The 23,905-nt window shown below is 36.3% G+C and overlaps 1 protein-coding gene across 6 annotated transcripts in view; it reads right to left on the reverse strand.

Moving 5' to 3' along the window:
• WDFY3 (WD repeat and FYVE domain containing 3) overlaps positions 1-23,905 on the reverse strand; it is a 284,809-nt gene that overhangs the window by 189,209 nt on the left and 71,695 nt on the right. For all 6 annotated transcript variants that reach the window (XM_064368830.1, XM_012437733.3, XM_012437736.3 and 3 more), the window contains exon 3: positions 8,405-8,614. In XM_064368830.1, the coding sequence (XP_064224900.1) occupies positions 8,405-8,584 (180 nt within the window). In that variant the 5' untranslated portion in view covers positions 8,585-8,614. The remainder of the gene's footprint in view (positions 1-8,404; positions 8,615-23,905) is intronic.

Consider the following 23,905-nt stretch of genomic DNA (forward strand, 5'->3'; position numbering starts at 1 on the left):
GTGCAATGGTGCAATCTCGGCTCACCGCAACCTCCGCCTCCTGGGTTCAGGCAATTCTCTTGCTTCAGCCTCCTGAGTAGCTGGGATTACAGGCACGCGCCACCATGCCCAGCTAATTTTTTGTATTTTTTTTTTAGTAGAGACGGGGTTTCACCATGTTGACCAGGCTGGTCTTGAACTCCTAACCTCAAGTGACCCACCTCCCTTGGCCTCCCAAAGCGCTAGGATTACAGGCATGAGCGACTCCACCCAGTCAACATTTTTCTGAGGAAAGCCAATTTGAGAATTTAGAGAAAAGTTATAAAGGATCTTTGATGGAGTACAGGCACATTGGATAGTGAAAAGCAGTTCTACTGCTAAATCCCTGGCTGACTTTAGAATTCACTAAACTCATCTTGTACTCAGAATTTCTACATACTAATCACAGTTATTTTCAAAATAAGGTTGTTATGAAAAAGACTAGAATAAAGAAAGTAAATGGAAGCGTCATGAAATAAACTTGTTTTTATACAATTTTTTGAATAAATGAACTTTAGAATAAATAATTCTTATTCTTAATTTTATTTATTATTATTATTTTTTTGAGAACAGGGTCTTGCAATATTGCCCAGACAGGTCTTGAACTCCTGGGCTCAAGCTATCCTCCTGCCTCTGCCTCCCTAAGTGCTGGGATTACAGGCATGAGCCACTGCACCTTGCCTACAATAAACAATTTTTAAAAATAAATGGGTATGGGTTCAGCAAAGAGAATTTAATAAAATGAAACCTGGACAGACTACCACAAGAAATGGTATTTTAATGGGTATATAACTAGATGTATCCTGAAGTATTACTTTTAAAAATATTCTTTATAGCTGAAAGGAAATTCTCTATATTCTAAGGCTATCTCTCCCTTCTAATACTCATTACACAGTATTTTATATTATTATTACCTGTTCAAATGTCACTACAATAGAAGAAAACATAATTTACTCATCTTCATATTCTCCCAAGCTAGCACTCTGCCTTTTATAGTGATGCTCCCTAAATATGGTTGGTTGTTTATATGTTGACTGCCCTCACAACCAAATTCTAGAGAACATTCAGGGAGCAATGAAGGAGAACATGAGAACATAGACTAAAATTAAGAAGGAAAACAAAACAAACAAGCAAATAAAAGACCAAGCCAGGGAGATGGACTGGAAAAGAAAACCAAATAAGAATCTAAGACCAAAAAAACCTCTATATTTTCCAGGTATTGTTTACAAATTTTGGCCCAAAGATACAGAATAGAAAACCTGATCTATCACATCATTCACAGTGTCCTTAGCATAAGAAAAATATGTATTTAAGGAGGTGCTTCTATTCCTCTTATTATACTAGTCCCCCCATCTGTGAGAAGTAAGTTCGAAGACCCCAGTGGATGCCTGAAACCACAGATAGTACCAAACCCTGTAAACACTTTATTTTTTAATATAACACATATGTGTGGTAAAGTTTAATTAATAAATTAGGCACAGTAAGAGACTGGCAACAGTAACAATAAAGTAGAACAATTGTAACAATATACTGTTTACTATTTGACAAATACAAGATTCCTTGTTACTGTAGATCTCAGAAACCTCAGCATACAGTTTTAAGTCAAGAACTTTTACCTTTTCACTTAAAGGAAGAGCTTCTCTCTGGCATACCCAAGTTGCCAGTGGCTTACCTTTTGCACTTTGGGGCCATTATTAAGTAAAATAGAGTTTCTTGAAAACAAGCAGTTTGATACCAGGACAGTGGGTCTGATAACTGAGGCTGCTACTAAGTGACTATTGGGCTGATGGCCCATACAGTGGACAAAGGAATAATTATGTCCCAGAAGGGATGGAGCTGAATGATGTGAGATTTCAGACTTATAAATTGTTTCTGCAATTTTCCACTTAGTATTTTCAGACCACAGATGACAGAAATCATGAAAAGCAAAACCATGAATAAGGAGGGATTACTGCATAATATAAACAATTCCTTCCAAAGATCCCAATAAAAGGATATCTGTAATATCCTTCTAATAGAAAATGTGTTTCTTACATGTTTCTTATAACCTCCCTCAAATTAAGTTGAAAACACTAAAACAATAAATCAATTCTACAAGGGTATCCTTTTATCCAGATACCTAGTATGTTCAATAATTTGACAAATGAGTAATTTGTAATAATATCAAAAAAACAAACTGTACTTTTCAATACTTTCTCAGCAAATATGTATTTTTTCTGCTAACATTTTGATAAATGTTGGAATGCTGTATGATTAGAATTAATGTTACTTGTTAAATAATCTATGTTACCTCTTAAATAAAACCCATATTCTTTTTCTTTTCTTTTTTCTTTTTCTTCTTCTTTTTCTTTTTTTTTTTGAGACAGGGTCTTACTCTGTCACTCAGGCTGGAGTGCAGTGGCACAACCACGGTTCACTGCTATCTTGACCTCCTGAGCTCAGGTGGTCCTCCCACCTCAGCCTCCTTAGTAGCTAGGACTACAAGTTCCTGCCACCATATCCGGCTAATTTTTGTATTTTTTGTAGAGATGGGGGTTTCTCCATGTTGTTCAGGCTGGTCTTGAACTCCTGGGCTCAAGTGATCTGCTCACATTGGCCTCCCAGAGTGCTGGGAATACAGGCATGAGACACTGCGCCTGGTCAGAAACCTTATTCTTTAAGAAAGTGGAGATTGATAAAAATTGAGAAGCCTAATAATCACACGTTTGAATAGCCACTCCACCTGTGCTCAGAGATGAGTACATAGCTTTTTGTTGTTGTTGAGACAGAGTTTCAGTCTTGTTGCCTAGGCTGGAGTGCAATGGCACGATCTCTGCTCACTGCAACTTCTGCCTCCTAGGTTCAAGCGATTCTCCTACCTCAGTCTCCTGAGTAGCTGGGATTACAGGTGCCCACCACCATGCCCAGCTAATTATTTTGTATTTTTAGCAGAAACGGGGTTTTACCATGTTGGCCAGGCTGGTCTTGAACTCCTGGCCTCAGGTAGTCCGCCCATCTCGGCCTCCCAAAGTGCTGGGATTACAGCAGGCATGAGTCACTGCTTCTGGCCGAGTACATAGCTTTTTAATGGAAGTATCTATAAATATTCCTATTACTCAGAGTGTATCAATGTATATTTTGCTCCTAAGAATTAGTAGGAGGTATGTTATTCCCAAGAGTTATTAGGACAACTGAACAGAACCAATAGCTCATTCCTTGAGTAGTTATAAAGATATGATTATTCAACCAGTCTTCACACTGGGTAAATAATACACTGTTGAAAATGCTACTAACTTTTTACAAAAATCCTGATGTTTACTGCTTTATTTCCTCAAAGAAATTTTCTCACAAGATAAATAAAACTGACTTGAATTTACCAACCCCAAATCAACACTATAGAAAAAAGACTACGTCATAATTGCTAATCTGAAATGAACAAGCATTGCTTCTTGAATAAAGTTTATTCACTTACAAATATTTATTGACTTCCTACCATATATGCCAGGCAATGTTCAAAGAGTAGTGATTACAAAGGCAAATAAATACATTTCCTGTGCTCATGAAACACAGGACATTTTAGCACAGAAGACTTATGGTAAATGAGTTGATTTTAAAATTAAAATTATTTAAAGATAGTGTTATGTTATGAAGAAAGTAAAACAGGGTAGCTGAAAGAGAATGCCTCGGGTGGGAAGAAGGTTGTCAGGAAAGATCTCTGAAGAAGCGACCCCAGTGCCAAAGGATGACACTGACTAATGAGGAAAAGTTACAATTCAAAGAGACAAGGAAAGAGGGCTGCAAGCAGTGAGAACAGAGTTGTGCAAAGACCTCAAAGTGAGATTGAGTTTGGGGTGTTGCAAAATTGAAAGGAGGCTGATAAAGCTGGGGCATTTTATATAAGAGGAAAATGCTATAAGATAAGGTTGGAGGGATACAGGGACTAATGCATGAATCTTACACTGTAGATAATACTGAATGGATAAGGTAGCAAAGAAAAGAGTGTAGTTTTTGTGATTGACTTCAACAATTAAATCTAAAAATATTAGGTATATTTTCACTACTTTCAACAGGTAGTGGTATTTCTTGAAAATACACAATGCTTCTATCATTCATATAAATGCTTGTTGAAGAGGATGCAGCATGAAGCTGGGAGTCAGAAGGTGTGGATTCTACTTCTCACTCTCAGGGAGTACTGACTACCTGTCAAATTTTTCGGTTCTAGGTCAGGTACCGTGGCTCACGACTATAATCCCAGTACTTTGGAAGGCCGAGGCGGGTAGACCACCTGAGGTCAGGAGGTGACACCAGCCTGGCCAACACGGTGAAACCCCATGTCTACTAAAAATATAAAAATTAGCTGGGTGTGGTGGCACATTCCTACAGTCCCAGCCACATGGGAGGCTGAGGCCTGAGAACTGCCTGAACCCGGGAGGCGGATGCTGTAGTCAGCCGAGATCGTCCCACTACATTCCAGCCTGGGCACAAAACCAGACTGGGTCTCAAACAAACAATGACAAAAGATTTCTGGTTCTACAGAGGAAGAAAGTTGGGCAAGAGAAGTGGTAATACATTCAACTTAAAAGGGCTGATTCTAGAATACATACGTGAAATTGGTAACAGATTTAAAAAAACAAAAACAGTAGTACTGAGGAACAAAAATGCCTTCTAGCAAATTCACTAGAAATAACAACAATTACTATATAATACCAACATAAAATCTGTCTAGCACTATTCAAGTACTTGGTGTCATTTAAGCCTTATAAAATCCTACAGAAGAGGTTCTGTTAGTATCCTCATTTTACAGACAAGAAAATTAGAGTTAGAGAAGTTAACTTAAAACAGGAGAAAATACAGACAGAATTTAAAACTACATCTCTGAGTCCAAGCCAGGCTCTTAATCACTCAAGTCCTATATTTTTCTCAAACTGTGCATGAACCCTATCACTGTAACTTTGCATAGTGTTCACCTTTAGAGAGAAATAGCAAAGTTTAACTTATTTTTAAAAGAGTCATTTTTAATATCCACCTAAATAGATTTCAGAAGATTTCCTGGCACCTCTTCAACCAAATATTTTTGGCACTCAGGGAAAACAAATTAATGGTGTTATCCAATGGCATTTATAAAGGCTCAATATATATTTCAACATATACTTGTTATTGAATGGTGCTATTCAATAAAAAAGAATTAAATATGACTAATAAAAGAAATGTTGGAATATTTACAAACTTTTTAAAAATGGAGGCTTTTGTTTCCTAAATATGTATAATATCGAAAATTAAGTCAGACTATTGACCATTATTAGTCCTCAAATAATTTGCTATAAATAACAATGTTAAAAAATTAACAATGAAGATGATAAGAAATCTTAATGCAATTATTTCATATGGTAAGTCAGTTAAGATAATGAAATAATGCAATTATTACCATATGAAATAATGCAATTATTTCATATGGTAAGTCAGTTAAGATTTCTTATCAATTAATATAAATGTTTAGGGAAACATTTATTTTACGCTCTTTCTGTTTTCTAAGAAGGACCATCAGATGAGAGTTTGAGAAGAAGAGAATGCCCAACTCAGCCTCGTCCCCTCCTTTTGGGCTCTGCCTGTCTCATGAGAATATGCATTCTCATCTGCTCTGGCTGTGGCTTGCAACTGCTCAGTTCTGCCAGTGATTGGGTAAGTAAACACGACTATTTCAGGGCTGAATTCAGCAAGCCCTTTGTTGCACAGACCCAAGCCACATTCTCCAGTATCAACTCTATCGGTATTACGTAATAAGTAATAAAGCTGCAACAAAATAATTCATCTGTCTGCCTTATGATTTCTCTCTCATTTGGTTCTAAGTTTGGGTAACCTCTCTTAAGCTAATAAATTAAAAAGTGATGGTAATTTGTAAGGGATTAAAAAAGGACACTATTACATTTACATGCTTCTCAAATATAAATTGGAAATAAGTCCAAAAATAAGGGAGTTTCTTAAAGAAGATCTAATTGGTAAACATTACATTTTATAATATACTACAAAATATAACAAGTAGTATAGTAATTAACAGTGGCAGCTATGAATTTTTTGACAAGTAAAATGCTACATAAGTTTAAACCAAATTTTTTTTTTGTCAACTTTTGTTCTTGGAACTAAAGATTAATTCTTTTTAAGAACGCTGAATAAATATTATTGAGCTATTTTCAGACTTCACCATCATCTTTCAGTTTGAGCAAATCAGCAAGAGGGAAGACAAGAGCAGCCTCCTTGTAGGACAGTAATGAAGACAACAGGAGGCACTTCAAGAACCAGCATGAGACGTGGCCCGGAAAAAAGACTCTACGTGTTATTTCCCAACCCATGTCTCTCAAAGGCAAAAATCATGCACTGAAATAACACTATTAAGCATACTTTAAAAACTAGTCTGTAGATAGCTGTCCATGTCTAACAGTATTATAGCTTGTTCACCATTTAGCTCTAATCAAGTGAAGTCTCAAAAATCAACTTTTTAGCAATCATGGTAAGAACTGGTTGGCTCTAGCGACATACTAAGCTATTCCACTCACCATAGGTATTTCTCACTAATGGAGAATGTTCAACCACAAGTGGCCAAATGTTAAACAGATATAGCTATATATTTCTAAATTTAGTGAAAATTGTATCTAAGGACAATTTTAGTTTATTAATTATAATTACATCCACTGAATAAGAATTATTTTTAAAATAATACATTTTTCAAATTGGTCACAATGGCATAGATACAACTTTCTATCTTTTCTTAAGAGTTACTGAACCTTTGTAATACTCAAATCACTGTGATATTCAAATTATAATACAGGTTTAAGGCATTGCATACATATGTGCTTTGAATCAACCAATTAAAAACTTTTGAGAAAATTTAATAATGAGAAAACATAGGACATAAGATAACTAAGTCCAACATTATAAGTGATAGAGAATAATTACTAAAGTATCTCATATCTACTTATTAAAACAACAAATATTCATAAGATTCTTTTAGTCTAGTAGACTGTGGAAGCCTAACTGATGAAATACATGGGATATATACATATATATGTAGGCTGTTACTTAATAATTCATGTTAATAGCCAAGAACAATTCCACTAACTGCTCTAAACATTCTCATTACCTTGTAAACATTCCTAAGTCAGAGAGAAGGAAATTACCTCAAACTACTCAGTAGTCAACAGCACATCATGACATTAAAGTAAAACAAAAATAAGATTAAAAAACAAAACTTCCGGGTAACAAAAATTAACTTCCTACAATAAAAATTAACTTCCCTGAATAGGGCTTAAAACAATGGTTTGTCATAGTTCTCTCTCCCATTTTTAAAAGAGCTATTTTAAATCTTTCCCCAGTTGTTCTCACATTCCTACTCTAGCATCTCCTCTATCATTCTCATAATCAACAGCAATAAAAGTATGTTATTTAAAAGTGTTTCATGGCAGCAGCAATTAGCAGTGAAGAGTGGTAGGGCACCTACAAGCCTGTGAAACTATTTGACTTTTTAAAATGATGTATTTGTGAACTTTTGATAAATATATAGAAGTTATTATTATTATTATTATTATTATTATTATTATTATTATTTGTTTTTTGAGACAGAGTTTTGCTCTTGTCACCCAGGCTGGAGTGCAATGGCGTGATCTTGGCTCACCGCAACCTCCGTCTCCCGGGTTCAAGTGTTTCTCCGGCCTCAGCCTTCCAAGTACCTGGGATTAACAGTCACCTGCCAGCACACCCAGCTAACTTTTGTATTTTTAGTAGAGATGGAGTTTCACTATGTTGGCCAGGCTGGTCTCAAACTCCTGACCTCAGGTGATCCGCCTGCCTTGGCCTCCCAAAGTGCTAGGATTACAGGCATGAGCCACAGTGTCCAGTCTAAAGTTATTTTAAAGATACCCAACAAGATTGGTACATGTAATTCACAAAATATATTAAAACATTAACTCTATTTGGATTCTCTATAGCCTATAACTATCCTCTTACACTAACTCTTAAACAACAGCAAATTGTAATGACTTTTTAAAGTGTACAAAGGGTTTGGGCAAGTGTATCATTTGGTGTAATAAAACCATCACATTAAAAGGTAACAGAAATAACACAATTGGTAATTTACAATCTATTCTCTTCCAAAACTCAATCCCATTACAGGGACATTTTAGACAATGCTCACAGTTTGCCCTTTACCTGTTAAAAATCAAAGAAGTCCCACTAACTGTAGTTTATTCTGACCAGGTTTCACATCAAATCACATTGCTTTACAGCAAATTGAAAAGATGAAAATGGTAGCACCAAGCATCTTAAAAACTTACTCATCCTATCATTTTTTTCCACCTATGGCATACCAGTAACTTTCAGATTCTTGTAAGATGTGTGTCTGGCAACCTGGACTTACCCTGTTAAACACTGGCAGCATCATATACAGTTTCTCTTCTTGTTCCTTCTGAGTCATGTGCCGGGGAGGATGGCACAACTCCGTGAAGAGCCGGCGGAGGTGCATCAGTCCCAAGGCGTTGTCTTGTGGGCTGCACTCCTCCTGCCTCGGCCGCCCCATGATCCTCTTCACCATGTTCATCTTGGCTGGTGGTGAGACACACTTCTAATTCTGCAGAAAAATGTCAATACATGAACAGTTGAAACATCATCATCTTGACTAGGTCAAGCATGCATGTAACAGCTTATAAGAAATTTACAAAACAAAATTATGTCTAAAATATATCGTTCTACTTCTTTAAACATAAAAGACAGAGAAGCAAAATTCTGATAAATTCCCCCTGAAGGACAAATTATGAATCATAGCACTGGAAGTTCCTACTCACTTTGCCACAATTTGTGTAAAATGTAAAATATTAATCAGACAAGTAACAAATGTTTCCAATTAGTTTAGTCATATCAAGTTCAAAAATAAAGAGGCTGGGCATAGTGGTGCACGCCTGTAATCCCAGCACTTTTGGAAGCTGAGGCGGCTGAATGCCTTGAGCTCAGGAGTTCAAGACCAGCCTGGGCAATATGACAAAATCCCATCTCTACTAAAAATACAAAAATTAGTTAGGTGTGGTAGTGTGTGCCTACAGTCCCAGCTACTCAGGAGGCGGAAGTGGGAGGATCACTTGAGCCTAAGAGGTTGAAGTTGCAGTGAGCCAAGATCACGCTACTGCATTCCAGCCTGGGCAACTGAGACACTGTCTTTAAATAAATAAAAAAAATAAAAACATAAAGGGATCACAAAACTTACTATTAACAGACTTCTTAATGGTTAATGTAAAAATACTGAAAAAATAAACTTTACCCTAATCTTAACACATCTAATACAGTCAAAAACCCCAAAACCTCACAAATTTTTCTATTTTTAGTATTTAATTTATAATTAATTTTTCCCTAGAAAATTCAAGTATACCTTGAGTACCTGAAGAATAGTGTATATTATAAATTAAAATATGCAAATTAAATATAATAATATCCTAATTTATCATATAAGTCATAAAAGGACAGTGAAAATGATCATGTAACGGTAGACTACTTTCTAAAACTATAGTTTGGTAAATCATGTTAAATCATTCAGTAGACAATGATAAGTATTTTTAAAAGAAGTGAAATAGAAAAAAATAGAAGATATATGAAAATAACTTGTTTCATGAAGCTTATTTCAGATAAGTGTGAATCATAATGCAGAATGTATCCCTTGCTGGAGCTGCAGTTAAAAAAATACACAAACTAATCATTGAGTTAAAGTATGTAAAGAATCAGTAACAGCAAGCTTTCAGAAAGCATCATTACCCCTTTTTAACCACTACTAACGATGCCAGCAATTAGCTAAGTCTAGACACAAAAACAGGATATCTTACAAAAGGAACCAGGAGGGCTGGGAGGACATTCTGGATATGCAGAATTTGGATGAAAGCCAATTTGCTTTTTAATCCATAGAAAAGCAGGCATCACTTGAGATTAATTTTTAATTTTGCTACAGAACCACATAAGCCAGTATGCCATTTAAGAAATGAAGGACTACAGCAAGGTTAGAGTTTTATTTACTAAACATCTGCCTATTGATTTTTAAGACTATAAAAACAAGAATTTCCAACACACTTGCGCTTGTGAATTTTGAGTGAATTCCACATTTGACTACAGGTATATGCTGAGGCACTGTAGCTAACAGGAGGATATGATGTGACTCATCACAAGTGAGGAGGAGACAGACAAATTCTGCCTAGAACTCTGCCAATGGCTTGTTTCCACTGAATGACTACTGTGCAGAGAGCACTTGGCACATTTTCAAGTGCCCAACTGCAGGAAACATTAACACATAGGCACAGGGCTGGGAGAGCATTTAATCTGCAAAAGAACAAAAGTTAGTCCAGTTCAAAGATGTCCAATGTATCTTATTCTTAAAAAATATATCTTCCAAATATAAATATTTCAACAAATGTTCAAATAAACTACTATGTGCTGCAGTCCTGGAAATCCCCTGAGCAAAACTTAAATTTGAAGTGAACTATAAACATTTTGTAAATTAACTAACACTTTAGATTATTTATAGTTCTGCTCCATGTCCTTACCCTGTAGCTAGAGTTCATAATCTAGAGATTGTGGATAGGACTTAGGGGATTCATGATCCTCCAACACTTCAAAATTTTTTTTTTTCTAACAGATTCTCAGCTTTCAGAGGGGTCTATATCATTTTTTAAAAGGTCAAGAATCACTCCCTGTTTTTACAATGAGTTTCAAAGAACTTACAGAACATCTCATTTGCTCCTGATTCAAACTTACAAAAAGGGTGTGAAGAGAGAATTCTCTCTTTTTTCCCCTAGGTTTTATTGAGGTATAATTGAGAAATAAAAATTGCATACACTTTAGGTACAACAATGTTCTGATATACATACACAGTGTGAAATAATCAGCACAGTCAAATTAATTAATATATTCATCACCTGAAATAGTTATCATTCAAAAAAATCTGTGGTGAAATCATGTAATATCTACCTTTGTAGCAAATTATCAAGTATACAATACACAATCAACTATCAATAATGTCACATTGCTGTACATTAGATCTCCAGAACTTTCCATCCTTTGAACAATATCTCCCCATTTCCCACTCTCCCCAGCCCCTGGCACCCACCATTCTGCTCTACTTCTGAGTTTGACTACTTTATACTCCACATGTAAGTGATATCATACAGTATTTGTCTTTGCATGACTGGTTTATTTCACATTTAGTATTTTCACATCAGTATAATCTTCTCAAGGTTCATCTGTGTTGCAAATAACAGCACTTCCTTCTTTTATAAGGCCTAATAATATTCCATTGTGTGTGCTACACACGCACACACACATATCTCATTTTCTTTATCCATTCATCTGTCAAGGGACATTGAGGTTGTTCACGTATCTTGGCTTTTGTGAACAGTGCTGCAAAGAACATGAGAGTGCAGCCATCTCTTCAAGATACTGATTTCATTTCCTTTGGAAATATACCCAGAAGTGAGACTGCTGTATCATAAAGATAGTTCTATTTTTAATTTCTTGAGGAACCTCTAAACTGTTTTCCAAGGTAACTATACCAATTGACATTCCCACCAACGATGTACAAGAGTCGCCTTTTTTCCACATTCTGGGCAACAGCTATCTTTTGTCTTTCTGATAATAGCCATTCTGACAGGTATGAGGTGATATCTTATTATTGTGGTTTTGATCTGCATTTCCCTGATGATTATTAATATTGAGTATCTTTTCACATGTCTATTAGCTATTTGTATATCTTTTCTGGAGAAACATCTATTTGGGGGGTGCTCTGCTCACTTTTTAATCAGGTTATTTGAGTTTTGCTATGAGTTGCATGAGTCCCTTATGTACGTAAATCATTACCTATACCAGTATCATGAGGCTCCCCCACTGATTTTACCTAGTAGTTTCAGGTATTATATTTAAGTCTTTAGTCAATTTTGAGTTAGTTGTTGTATATGGTGTAAGGTCTAATTTTATTCTTCTGCATGTGGATATCCAGTTTTCCCAACACTACTTATTACAGAGACTATCTTTCACCATTCGACATTCTCAGCACCCTTGTTGAAGATGAGCTGACTGCAAATGCACAGATTTATATCTGGTGTCTCTATTCCATTTCATTGGTCTACATGTCTGTTTTTTACGCCAGTACCATACTATTAAGATTATTGTAGCTCTGTAATATATTTTGATATCAGGAAATATGATAGTTCCAGGTTTTTTTCTTCTTGTTCAAGACTGCTATGGCTATTTGGGTTCTCTTGTGGTTCCATATGGATTTAAATTTTTTTTTTTCTATTTCTGTAAAGAATGCTATTGGAGGCTGGATGTAGTGGCTCACACCTATAGTCCCAGCACTTTAGGAGGCCGAGGTAGGCAGATCACTTGAGGTCAGGCGTAAGACCAGCTTGGCCAACAGGGTGAAATCCCGTTTCTACTAAAAATACAAAAAGTTAGCCAGACATGGTGGTACACACCATTAGTCTCAGCTACTTAGGAGGCTGGGGCAGTGGAATCACTTGAGCCTGGGAGGTGGAGGTTGTAGTGAGCCTAGATGGTGCCACTGCACTCCAGCCTGGGTGACAGAGCAAGACTCCATCTCAAAAAAAAAAGAATGCTATTGGAATTTTTTATAAGGATTATGCTTAATCTACAGATTACTTTGGGTAGTGTGAACATTGTAACAACATTAACTCTACCAATCCATGAACGCAAGAAATCTTTGCATTTATCAATATCTTATTTAATGTCCATCATCAATGTTTTATTATTTTCAGTGTACAAGTCTTTCACTTCTTTAAGTTTGTTTCTTTGAATTGCATTCTTTCTGTTGCTATTGCAAATGGGATTGCTTCCTGCCTTTAAAAGAGGACCCCAAGATAAGAATTCACTCAAAGTATGATAGTGAAAAAGAACTTGGATGAGAATCCAGGCCTTCCAAGCCCAGTGAAGTAGCCTTCACCGGGCTTACTTATATTGATGTATCAATTTTAAATTATAAAATCCTTGGAAACTGTGACTGTAGTTAACGTGTTTATTTATTTAGCATTAGGTAACAATCAGAATGTGAAAATAATCTTTTTTGAGTTTTCTGAAATACATCAATCTTTTTTTTTTCTTTTGAAACTGAGTCTTGCTCTAACACACAGGCTAGAGTTCAGTGGCGCAATCACAGTGCTCACTGCAGCCTTGAACTCCTGGGCTCAAGTGATTCTCCCACCTCAGCCTCCCTAGTAGCTGGGATGACAGGCATGCACCACCATGCCTGTCTAATTTTTGCATTTTTTGTAGAGATGGGGTTTCGTCATGTTTCCCAGGCTGGTCTCAAACTCCTGGGATGAAGCAATCCACCTGCCTCAGCCTCCCAAAGTGCTGGGATTACAGGCATGAGCCACTGTACCTGGCCTCAACTTTCATTTTAAAAATACACACCATCATATTATGACAAATATTATCTCACTATATATAACCAAGCTATTCCAATATGGTTATTTAATATTTTATCGGAAACAAAAGGATACATACCAAACAGCCAAAAGTGACAAAGATTCTCTCCTTGACCAAACTCTAGTTAGGCTCTTCTGAACTCTCTTCTCAACTACGCTTGGCTTTTGGCCTTCAGTGTTTGTCTCTGCCTTGTCCAATTTTAGCAAGAAACCTGCTACCTCAGTTTAGCCAGAATCCCCATCCTATTAATCTGATCACAATTAGTATCTGATTGGGTGGCCATATCTCCCACTATCCTCCAGGTGATGGATGTCTGATTACCCTGGCTTGCCTTCAACAAGTATCTTGTTAGGTCAGTTTAGCCAGAAGACCTAATGTCTCCTCTTAGTAATTTTCTATCTAATAACTGCCTCCCACCCCAGCCCTACTACCTAGCTATAACATGCCCACTTTTCCTCATTCTTTTCCAAGTTGAGCGCAATCTCTCCCTTTCATTGCAAAACCCCACTGGAATGATCCCTACACCTATCATGATGGTCTTGAATAAAGTCTTACTTTTTGTTCTTTTACAAATGCCAGAGACCAGGCACAGTAGCTCACACCTGCAATTCCAACACTTTGGGAGGCCCAGGCAGGCAGATCCTTTAAGTCCAGGAGTTTGAGACCAGTTTGGGAAATACTGCAAAACCCTGACTCTATAAAATATATAAAAACTGGCCAGGCATGGTGCTGCATGCCTGTAGTTCCAGCTACTAGGGAGGCTGAGGTGAGAGGATCGCTTGAGTCTGGGGACGTAAAGTCTGCAGTAAGCCGTGAGTGTGTCATTGTACTCCAGCCTGGGTTACGGAGTGAGACCCTATCTCAGAAACTAGTACCAGAATGAATAATTTCTTAAACAGGAGATCAGTGGGTTTACTGGTACATCTCAATTACTCAGATAATCTCAATGATGGGGGAAAAATCAGATTCCTCCTTTGCTCCCAATATACCAATTAACACTTACGTTATCAGTTTTCTGAATCATGGTGGGGCAGGAGACTAGGGTCTGGAGGCAGGGAATATAAGGCCAGCTGGTGCTGACTTCCTAAAGCTGAATCAAGGTTAAACACCAAGGTCTGGGGGCAGGAGATCTAAGGCCAATTTGTGCTGACTTCCCAAAGCTGGATCAAAAGGAAAACACCTGGGTCTGGAACTTCCAAGAGCTAAACCAAAAGGAAATACCACAGCTCCCCAGGCTAGAGTAGCAAAGGATCAAAGGCTATACTCCTCAACCCTCCTCCTTCCACTTTGTCTTAGATGGAAGGGAAAAGTGCCCTGGATTGGCTGTGGATCAGGCTCAGGCCATCCCTTCATCTGCATAGGACACCAATTCACCTTAGCCTTTATTTAGCCACATACCAAATCCTTCATCCAGATAAAGGGGTAGCTGATAGGGACCTCAAAAGGAATACTTAAAACCCAGAAAACTTTGTAACCAGGCTCCTGAGCTGCTTTCTTGGGCCCACTCCCACCTTGTGGAGTGCTTTCTCCTTTTAATAAATCCCTACTTTCGCTGCTTCATTCTTTCGTTACTTGTGTCTCACTGCTTGTGCATTTTGTCCAGTTCTTTGTGAAAAATGTCAAAGACCTGGACATCTCACACTTAAGGCCCGCTTTCCAGTAACGATGGCTTTGTGTACATTTAAATATTTACATTTAAAACATAATTCAGACCAAGAAGTAACATGTCTAAAATACTCTTCAGCAGCAAACGAGTAGAAAGAATAGGCACTTATTAAATCTTTACAAACATACCCATATAATAAATCAGGTAACTTCAGGTGAAAGGCTCTAAATACCCTGGAATCTTGAACTTCTTTCATCTATAAAATCCTTCCTCATCAACTTTTTGTAAAACTTAACAACATCATTTCTGTTACATGCCAAGCACACTAGTTACATTCAATAAATGTTACCTTTTCTTCCTTTACCTTGATCATGAGCATTTAATTTTTTATATGCGTGATTTTAGTTGTTTAAGCAAGCAAAGCAAAGGAAATACTATAAGCCCTTACAGTACCGTTTTAGAGACTTGCAAAATGACACAATAAATTAAAGAAAATGTATTTCTCAGTTGGATGTAGAATAAGAGGTTTACAAAGCAATAGAGAAAAGATATGCAAAATAAAGAGGACAAACCACAGAAGAATGTTTTTGCTTAATTTTAATGTTGGTAGGGGTTTTCAAAATATTTATAAAGATTACTGTGTATAAGAACTGGCTAATACAAACCTTACTTGGTTTCATAAGAAAAAAAAAATGTTAGGACTGCCAGCAGGGGGTTATTTAAATAGCAATGAGATAATTACAGCAATAAACCCAGATAGTATTTCTTAATCTAATCTCTTATGTTAATAAGAGAAAACCACTTTAAACTTGCTCACCCAAAATCATTTAAACAGTTTTCTATTACTTAAATCATAGATGGATATAGATCAAGTATATAGGCCAAATTTTTAAAATATATTTGTCAAGTAACTAGCTGTGTTTGAGTAGCTCTGCTGAAAACTTAAAATAACTTTCCTAACTCCTTAATTATATAAGCAAAGAAAAAAACACACTAGCTACATTCAATTAATGTAAGCTCACATGGCTAAGTGAAATCTTAGTTTCATCAAAGAATTATAAGCAATTCCTGAGATTTTTCTTTTTCTTCTTAATCTTTCTGGAAAGTATTTTTCCTTAAACTTTGAAAAGGAAAGGCAAACCTCTTATACTTTTGAAGAATAAAGGCAAACTCTGAGATGCCCCCAATAAACTGGGTATATAAACCAGCAATCTAATATTTACAGTAAAAAACAAACAAAAACAAGGTCTATAGAGATAATCTGTAATTAGAATTTAAAATTTCTACCTTCTGAAGCATTGAGTTTTTTGTCTTTCAAGGATAGTCATTATTGTATTTTAGCCCAGACTATGAGATATTACAAGATTAGCCCAGTCTGTGGACCCATCATACTATATATACACTGAGATGCACAATTTCTCAGATTTCTTTAAACACTTTTTTGGTGTGCTTAATTCCTTTCATACAAAAAAAAAAAAAAAAATTCCAAAGCCAAAAGCAACTCACCTCCATTTAAGAATATTTCACTTATATATAATTTACAACAGCAACTGTTGAAATCTCCCTGCTGCCTTTCTGGAACCCTTCCTACTACATCTCCCACTGCTATCCTGGGAGCAAGAACTGCAACCACTAATAGAAGCCCTAAAGGTAGATTTATCTTAACAGTTAAAAGGCTGTTAGGTTACTTGGTATGATTAATATAGTATAATTCAATTATATTATGGAATAAATAAACTTTTGAAGGCTGACCTGAGATCCCCAGCATTCTCTGAGTTTTTATACATATCATGTTAAAATTTTGTATAAAAGACTTGCAAAAGGATTCTTGTAACACAATACTTCTGTAAAATGTGACTGCATCATACTGAAAAGTTGTGTATTCTACATACTTTTGTAGAGAAGGGTATTTGCCATATTTCCCAGGCTAGTCTCAAACTCCTGTCTCAAGTGATCTGCCCACCTCAGCCTCCCAAAGTGTGAGGATTACAGGCGTGATTACATTATGCCTGGCTTTTAATTATTCCTAATTGATTTAAAAGATAACTGATTGTTTAAAAATGGCAATAACGTGTTTGATGATTATAGCTTATGAATAAGTAAGATAAATGAGAGCAATATCACAAGGGAGAGGAGGGAGGAACTCAGAATACTGTTACAAGATACTTGCAGTATACCTCAGTATAAAAAGTGTCATATGGAGGCAGATGAAGATAAGTAAAAGGTGAATGTTGGCATCTAGGGCAACCATTAAGTTTAATATGCTGCCAGGTGTGGTGGCTCACACCTGTAATCTCAGCACCTTGGGAGGCTGAGGTGAGCGGATCACCTAAGGTCAGGAGTTCAAGACCAGCCTGGCCAACATGATGAAACCCCATCTCTATTAAAAATACAAAAATTAGCCAGGCATGGTCGTGTGCACCTGTAATCCCTGCTACTCAGGAGGCTGAGACAAGAGAATCGCTTGAACCAGGAGGCAGAGGTTGCAGTGAGCCAAGATCATGTCACTGCATTCCAGCCTGGGCAAGAGCAAGCCTCCGTCTCCAAAAAAAAAAAAAGTTTAATATGCTAAGATTGGAGATTTAAAAAAACATATAAAATGCTCAGTTAAAACCTGAGAAGGCAAGAAAAGAGGGGAGGAAGGAACAAAGAACAAATGCAACACAGTTACTAACATGACAGATATTTATCCTACTAAATCAATTATCACTATAAATATGAGTGGTCTAAATGTACCAATTAAAGGACAGGGAATGGCAGAGGAGATTAAAAAATCAAATCCCATAGACAAAATAGTATCTATATGAAAATAATTTTAAATATAAATATTCAGATAGGTTAAAAGTAAACGGAGAGACATATACCATGCTAACTCTAAACAAAAGAAAGCTGGATTTCTATTGATTAACCCTTAAAAGAAAATAAATTTTTTTTAAAAGCAAGATGGAGTAGCTATATTAATTTTACACAATGTAGTCTTTCAAATAGGAAAAAATATCAGGGATAAAGAGAGGCATTATAGACCAACAAAGGGGTCAGTTCTCCAAGAAGACATAACAATCCTTAATGTGAATAAGTCTAAAAAGAATGTAAAAATATGTAAGGCAAAAACTGTGAACTGAAAGGAGAAAGCAATAAATTGATTAGAGTTTGAGACAGCACTCATACATTGATAGATCAAGCATGCAGGAAATCAATACATATATAGTTTACCTGAACAGCACTATGATTAAACTAGATTTCAGTTGACATTCATAGGATACTTGATCCAACAACAACAGAATACACATTCTTCTCAAGTTCAAGTGAAACCTTCACCAAGATAGACTACATTCTGTGCAATAAACACACCTTCACCTTTACAAATTTAAAAGAACAGAAATCATACAAAGTATTCTCCTAGGCCACAATAAAATTAAATGAGAAATTTGTAAATTAAACAACACACTTCTAAATAACATGTGGTCCAATGAATTGTCAGGAGAAACTGAAACACATTTTGAACTAAATGAAAATACAACTTATCAACATGCATGAAATGCAGTAAAACCTATTCTTTGAGAAAAAAAAATTTCCTCAAAGCACTAAATGTATATATTACAAAAGAAGAAAAATCTAAGGATTAATAAACTACACTTCTACCTTAGGAAACCAGAAAAAGAAAAGTAGTTTAAGCTTAAAGAAAGCAGAAAAAAAAAAAACTGAAATTAGGACAGCAATCATTGAAACTGAAAACAGCATAAAAACAGACAAAATCAATAAAACCAAATGCTTTTTCTTTGAAATGATCAGTAAACTTAGTCTAAATCTCACTAAATGACAAATGACTGGTGGTGTCCTATTTTTTTTTTTTTTTTGGAGACACGGTCTCAATTTGTAACCCATGCTGGAGAGCAGTGGCATGATCAGGGCTCAGTGTAGCCTCAACCTCCTGTGCTTAGGTAATCCTCTTGCCTCAGCCTCCCTAGTACCTGGGGGCTACAGGTAGTACCACCCTCCCTGGTTAATTTTGTATTTTTTGTAGAGATGGAGTTTCGCTATGTTGCCCAGGCTGTTCTAGAACTCCTGGTCTCAAGAAATCCACCCACCAAGGCCCCACAAAGTGCTGGGATTACAGGTATGGGCCACCACCCCGGGTCTGGTGTCTCGTTCTTACGGCTCCTAAATTATCTTCTGAAAAAACAAAGCATGTATCATACCACTTTTCTGATTTAAAACCTCTGTTGATTCCCCATTGTCTAAGAATAAATTAAAATACAATTTTCAACATCATTTACCAGTAAGCCACCTCTTTTACTCTAAATTCTGCCACACTGAAAGTATCTCCCAGGCTGTTAGGGTCTTTGAGTCCTCTATGTATTATGTATATTGTTTTCTCTGCCAAGGATGTCCCTTCCTCTGCTTTTCCAAGCAGCCTAAAACTCAGCTCTAAGGTCACCTTCTCAGAGAAGTCTTCCCCAAATCTCCAGGCAGAGTTTGTTGTTCAGCTTTTAGCCTACCATGAAACTTTAGTTATACAGTTATGCATTGCTTAACGACAGGAATATGCTCTGCAAAGTGCAATGTTAGGCGATTTCGTCCTTGTGCAAACATCAGAGTGTACATACACAATCCTAGATGGTATAGCCTACTACAGACCTAGGCTATATGGTATAGCCTATTGCTCCTAGGTACAAACCTGTGCAACATGTTGCTATACTGAATACTATAGGCAACTGTAACACAATGGTAACTATTTGTACATCTAAACACAGAAAATGGCCTGTAATCCCAACACTTTGGGAGGCCGAGGCAGGCAGATCATGAGGTCAGGAGTTTGAGACCAGCCTGGCCAGCATGGTGAAACCCTGTCTCTACTAAAAATACAAAAATTAGCTGGGGATGGTGGCATGTGCCTGTAGTCCCAGCTACTCGGGAGGCTGAGGTAGGATAATTGCTTAAACCTGGAAGATGGAGGCTGCAGTGAGATGAAATTGTGCCACTGCACTCCAGCCTGGGCAACAGAGCAAGACTCTGTCTCAAACACTCAAACACACATACACAAACACACACACACATACACAGAGAGACAGAGAGAGAGAGAGAGAGAGAGAGAGAGCAAGCATATAGCAAAAACACTGTAGAAAGGTATACCATAAAAAATGGTATACCTGCATAGGGCACTTGTTACGAATGAAGCTTGCAAAACTGCAGTTGCTCTGAGTGAGTCAGTGGTTAATGAATGTGAAGGCCTAGGACAACTGAATATATTGTAGACTTTATAAACACTGTACACTTAGATAACACTAAATTTATAACAAAATACTTTTCTTTCTTCAATAATCAACTTTAGCTTACTGAAACTTTTATAAACTTTCAAACTTTCAAATTTTTATAAAGCCTTTGGACTCTTTTATGGTCCAAAGCTTAAAACATAGCTTAAAACACAAACACATTGTACAGCACTACAAAAATATTTTCTGTATATCACTGTTCCATTAGCATTCTTCTAATTTTCTTTTAACTTTTAATACAGTTTTGTTAAAAATGACACAAACACACACATTATCCAAGGTTTGCACAGGGCCAAGACCATCAATATCAGTCTTCCTCCTCCACATCTTGTCTCACTGGCAGGTGTTCAGGGACAATAACCCATACGGAACTGTTATCTCCTATGATAATGCCTTCTGCGTACCTCCTGAAGGACCTGCCCGAAGCTGTCTTACAGTTAATTGTCTTTTCTAAGTGAGAGTGCACTCTAAAATAAAGATTAAAAGTACAATATAGTAACTACATAAACCAGTAACACAGTAATCTATTAACATGTATTACATGATTTATATACATGTATTATGTATTATACATAATTGCATATGCTATACTTTCATACATCTGGCAGCACAGTAGGCTTGTTTATACCAGCATCACCACGAGCATGTGCTTTCTGCTACGGCATTACAACACTTATGACATCACTAGGCGAAAGGAATTTTCCAGTTTCATTATAGTCTACCAGACCACCATCATATATGCAGTCTGTTGTTGACCAACATATCATTATGTACTATATGACTGTAGTCTGTTACAGAATATTCATCATTAAGAGAGACAGTATAGCATAATAGTTACACAGGCTTTGCAATTAACTGTATCACTTATTAACTGTTTAACCTCAAGTCAGATATGTTCTGTGTGTAAGATTCCTCATCTGGAAAAATGAATAATTATCAGAACCTACCTCATAGTGTTATTTGTAGAAATTAGGTAATTTATTACATGGAAAGCACTTAGATTAGTATTTGGTACAAGTGCTCAGTAAGAGACAGCTATTATTACTGTTACTCTACTGTAATGTACATTTACCAGCCAATGGTTATTTATTCCCATTAGAAATAATTTTCTCAAATCCTATTTAAGTTTGTATCCTTAGTTCATAGCAAGTGGTTGGTGAATAATAAATGTTTGTTTTAAAAAAAGTACATAGAGTTATACATCTGTTAAGTGACATCAGAATTTCTGTTCAGATATTCTGAGTTCTGGGTGTACATTTTTACTATTTATTCCCCCCAAAAAATTAAATATTACAACATAAAAAAAGTTTAAAATTACAATTTACGTATCCTAGTTCTCATCCTAAAGAAAGCTTTTGCAGGACATCTTACACATTTCCGGATAGAAATTACATTAATCATTTGTTCTAAATTGAAAAGTTACCCACTTGCTTAAATAAAGACAATTTCATGCTGTTAAATTATCACTATCTTGCATCAAACTATAAATTCCTTGAAAGAAGGCTGTGCTCTCCAAATCCTTTAACATATAGCTAAGTATCTGGTACATAGCAGAATTGAAGGAATATATGTATGAGTGATTCCCATAACTTTAAGGAAAAGTACAAATTTCAAGGCTTTTCATTATCTAGCCCCCACAGGCCTGACCTTCTTCATGCCCCAGTATTCTACTTTAACCAATCTACTGAAGGCCTTCTTGCTCTGCCTGCACACTCCCTGAGCCCTCTCCTGGGGCTCTCCTACTCTGGCTCTTCTACATCCAGCTGATTATGAATCATCCTTTAAATCTCAGCTCAACTGTTCCTCTTTTAAGAAGCTTTACAGCTTTCCTTTGTTGTTGTTATTTTTCTCATTCTGTTGCCCAGGCTGGAGTACAGTTACATGATCAGGGCTCACTGCGGCCTCCATCTCCTGGGCTCAAACCATCCTCCCACCTCGGACTCCCAGCTAATTGCTTTGTTTTTTGTAGAGATGGGGTCTCACTATGTTGCCCAGGCTGGTCTGAAACTCCAGGCCTCAAGTGATCCTCCCAAGTCGGCTTCCCAAAGAGTTGGAATTAGAGGTGTGAGCCACCGTGCCTGGCTGAAAGCATTCCTGAATCTCCCAGTTTGATAGATGCCTCCCCTCCTTGGTTCCCAAAGCATATTGTGCACATCTTTATCATAGTATTTATCACATTGTGTAACTGTTGTTTTGATTGTCTTTTTCCAACACCAGACAATGTCAGATTATGGAAGGCAAAGGTCATACCTTATTCAACTTTTTTCCCGAATACTTAACATGGTACCTGACAAATAAGAAACAAACAAACAAACAAATGATTGATATATGAGTAAATGGTGCTGAATAAGAGTTTAGAAGATGATTTAGAGGAGGCTCAAGGATAAGTTAAGGTGATTTAAAATAGACCAAAGGGGCAAATTTTTTCTTCAAATTTCTTACCTGTTTATTTTAAAACAAGAAAACTTAGAAGACAACTGTGTTTTTTATGGTTTGTTTAGAATCAATAATATTAAAGAAATGATCATTTTTGTTAAGATCACTGGGTATCTCATAATGTACTTTTAAAAACATGTTCAGTTAAAACTGGTATAAATTCAGAAAATAAGAACTATTTATGAGAGGGCAGGTGCAGAAGGAAAAAAATTACTAACAGAGAGTTACGTTTGGTGGTAAACAGATGATGACAAAATAAAAGGCAATAAGCCAGAATCCTCCACTGGAAATTTATGCATCAACAATATACTGAAGACAAGGAACATCCCCAAAATGAAAACAACTCATTGGTATCATAACAAATCATGACTGAATGGGGCTGGAATATATGTTATGACCTGAAAGTGATGAAACAAAATGACAAATGCAAAAGACTGTGTAGAATTACATTGGTAAAACCTCCCAAATAAAAAATATATGAATAAAGTAATGACATCAACAAAAATAATAACGGTAAGATAGATGTTGGCTTCTTCACAGATTAATTATACTATTGATTAATTAGGATAAGGAGTTTTATTTTGAGTTATTTTATGTTTATTTTTCGCAAAAAGTCAAAATCTATACATCCAAATGAATTTGTATCTTCCAATTAGTTATGTTGGAAAGCTATGTATAAATAATGATGCTGACATGGTTAGAAATGCTTTAAAAAATTCCTCTCTACAAATTGCCTTAACAGCATTTTGTAAGCTACATCTAAAAATCAGTATCATCATATATCATGCATTACCAAAAATGGAATTTCCCAGTGTACTCATATGCTTTAGTTTCAAAACTTCCTCAAAATATCTTCTGCCTGTTACTAAATATCAAATCCATTTAAAAGACTGAAAACTCACTGCTAATAATCAAAAAGCTGCACTGCAGACTCTGTAGTTGCATCCTCAACTGCAATAGTATTGCCGAAATTTAATTCCTTAAGTGTCTACTATATATAAGGAACTAAGGGAATGCCAACTCCAGTTTTCACTCTGCCAATAATGTGGCCATATTCATTTTTCTAAAATTCCAAATAAATCAGAATACAACTTTCTTTAAAAGTGACAAAAACGGCTACAATAAGATA

The sequence above is a fragment of the Aotus nancymaae genome, unplaced genomic scaffold (genome assembly GCF_030222135.1).
Source record: "Aotus nancymaae isolate 86718 unplaced genomic scaffold, 86718_ANA_hifiasm-v0.15.2.pri h1tg000006l, whole genome shotgun sequence".
Lineage (NCBI taxonomy): Eukaryota > Metazoa > Chordata > Mammalia > Primates > Aotidae > Aotus > Aotus nancymaae.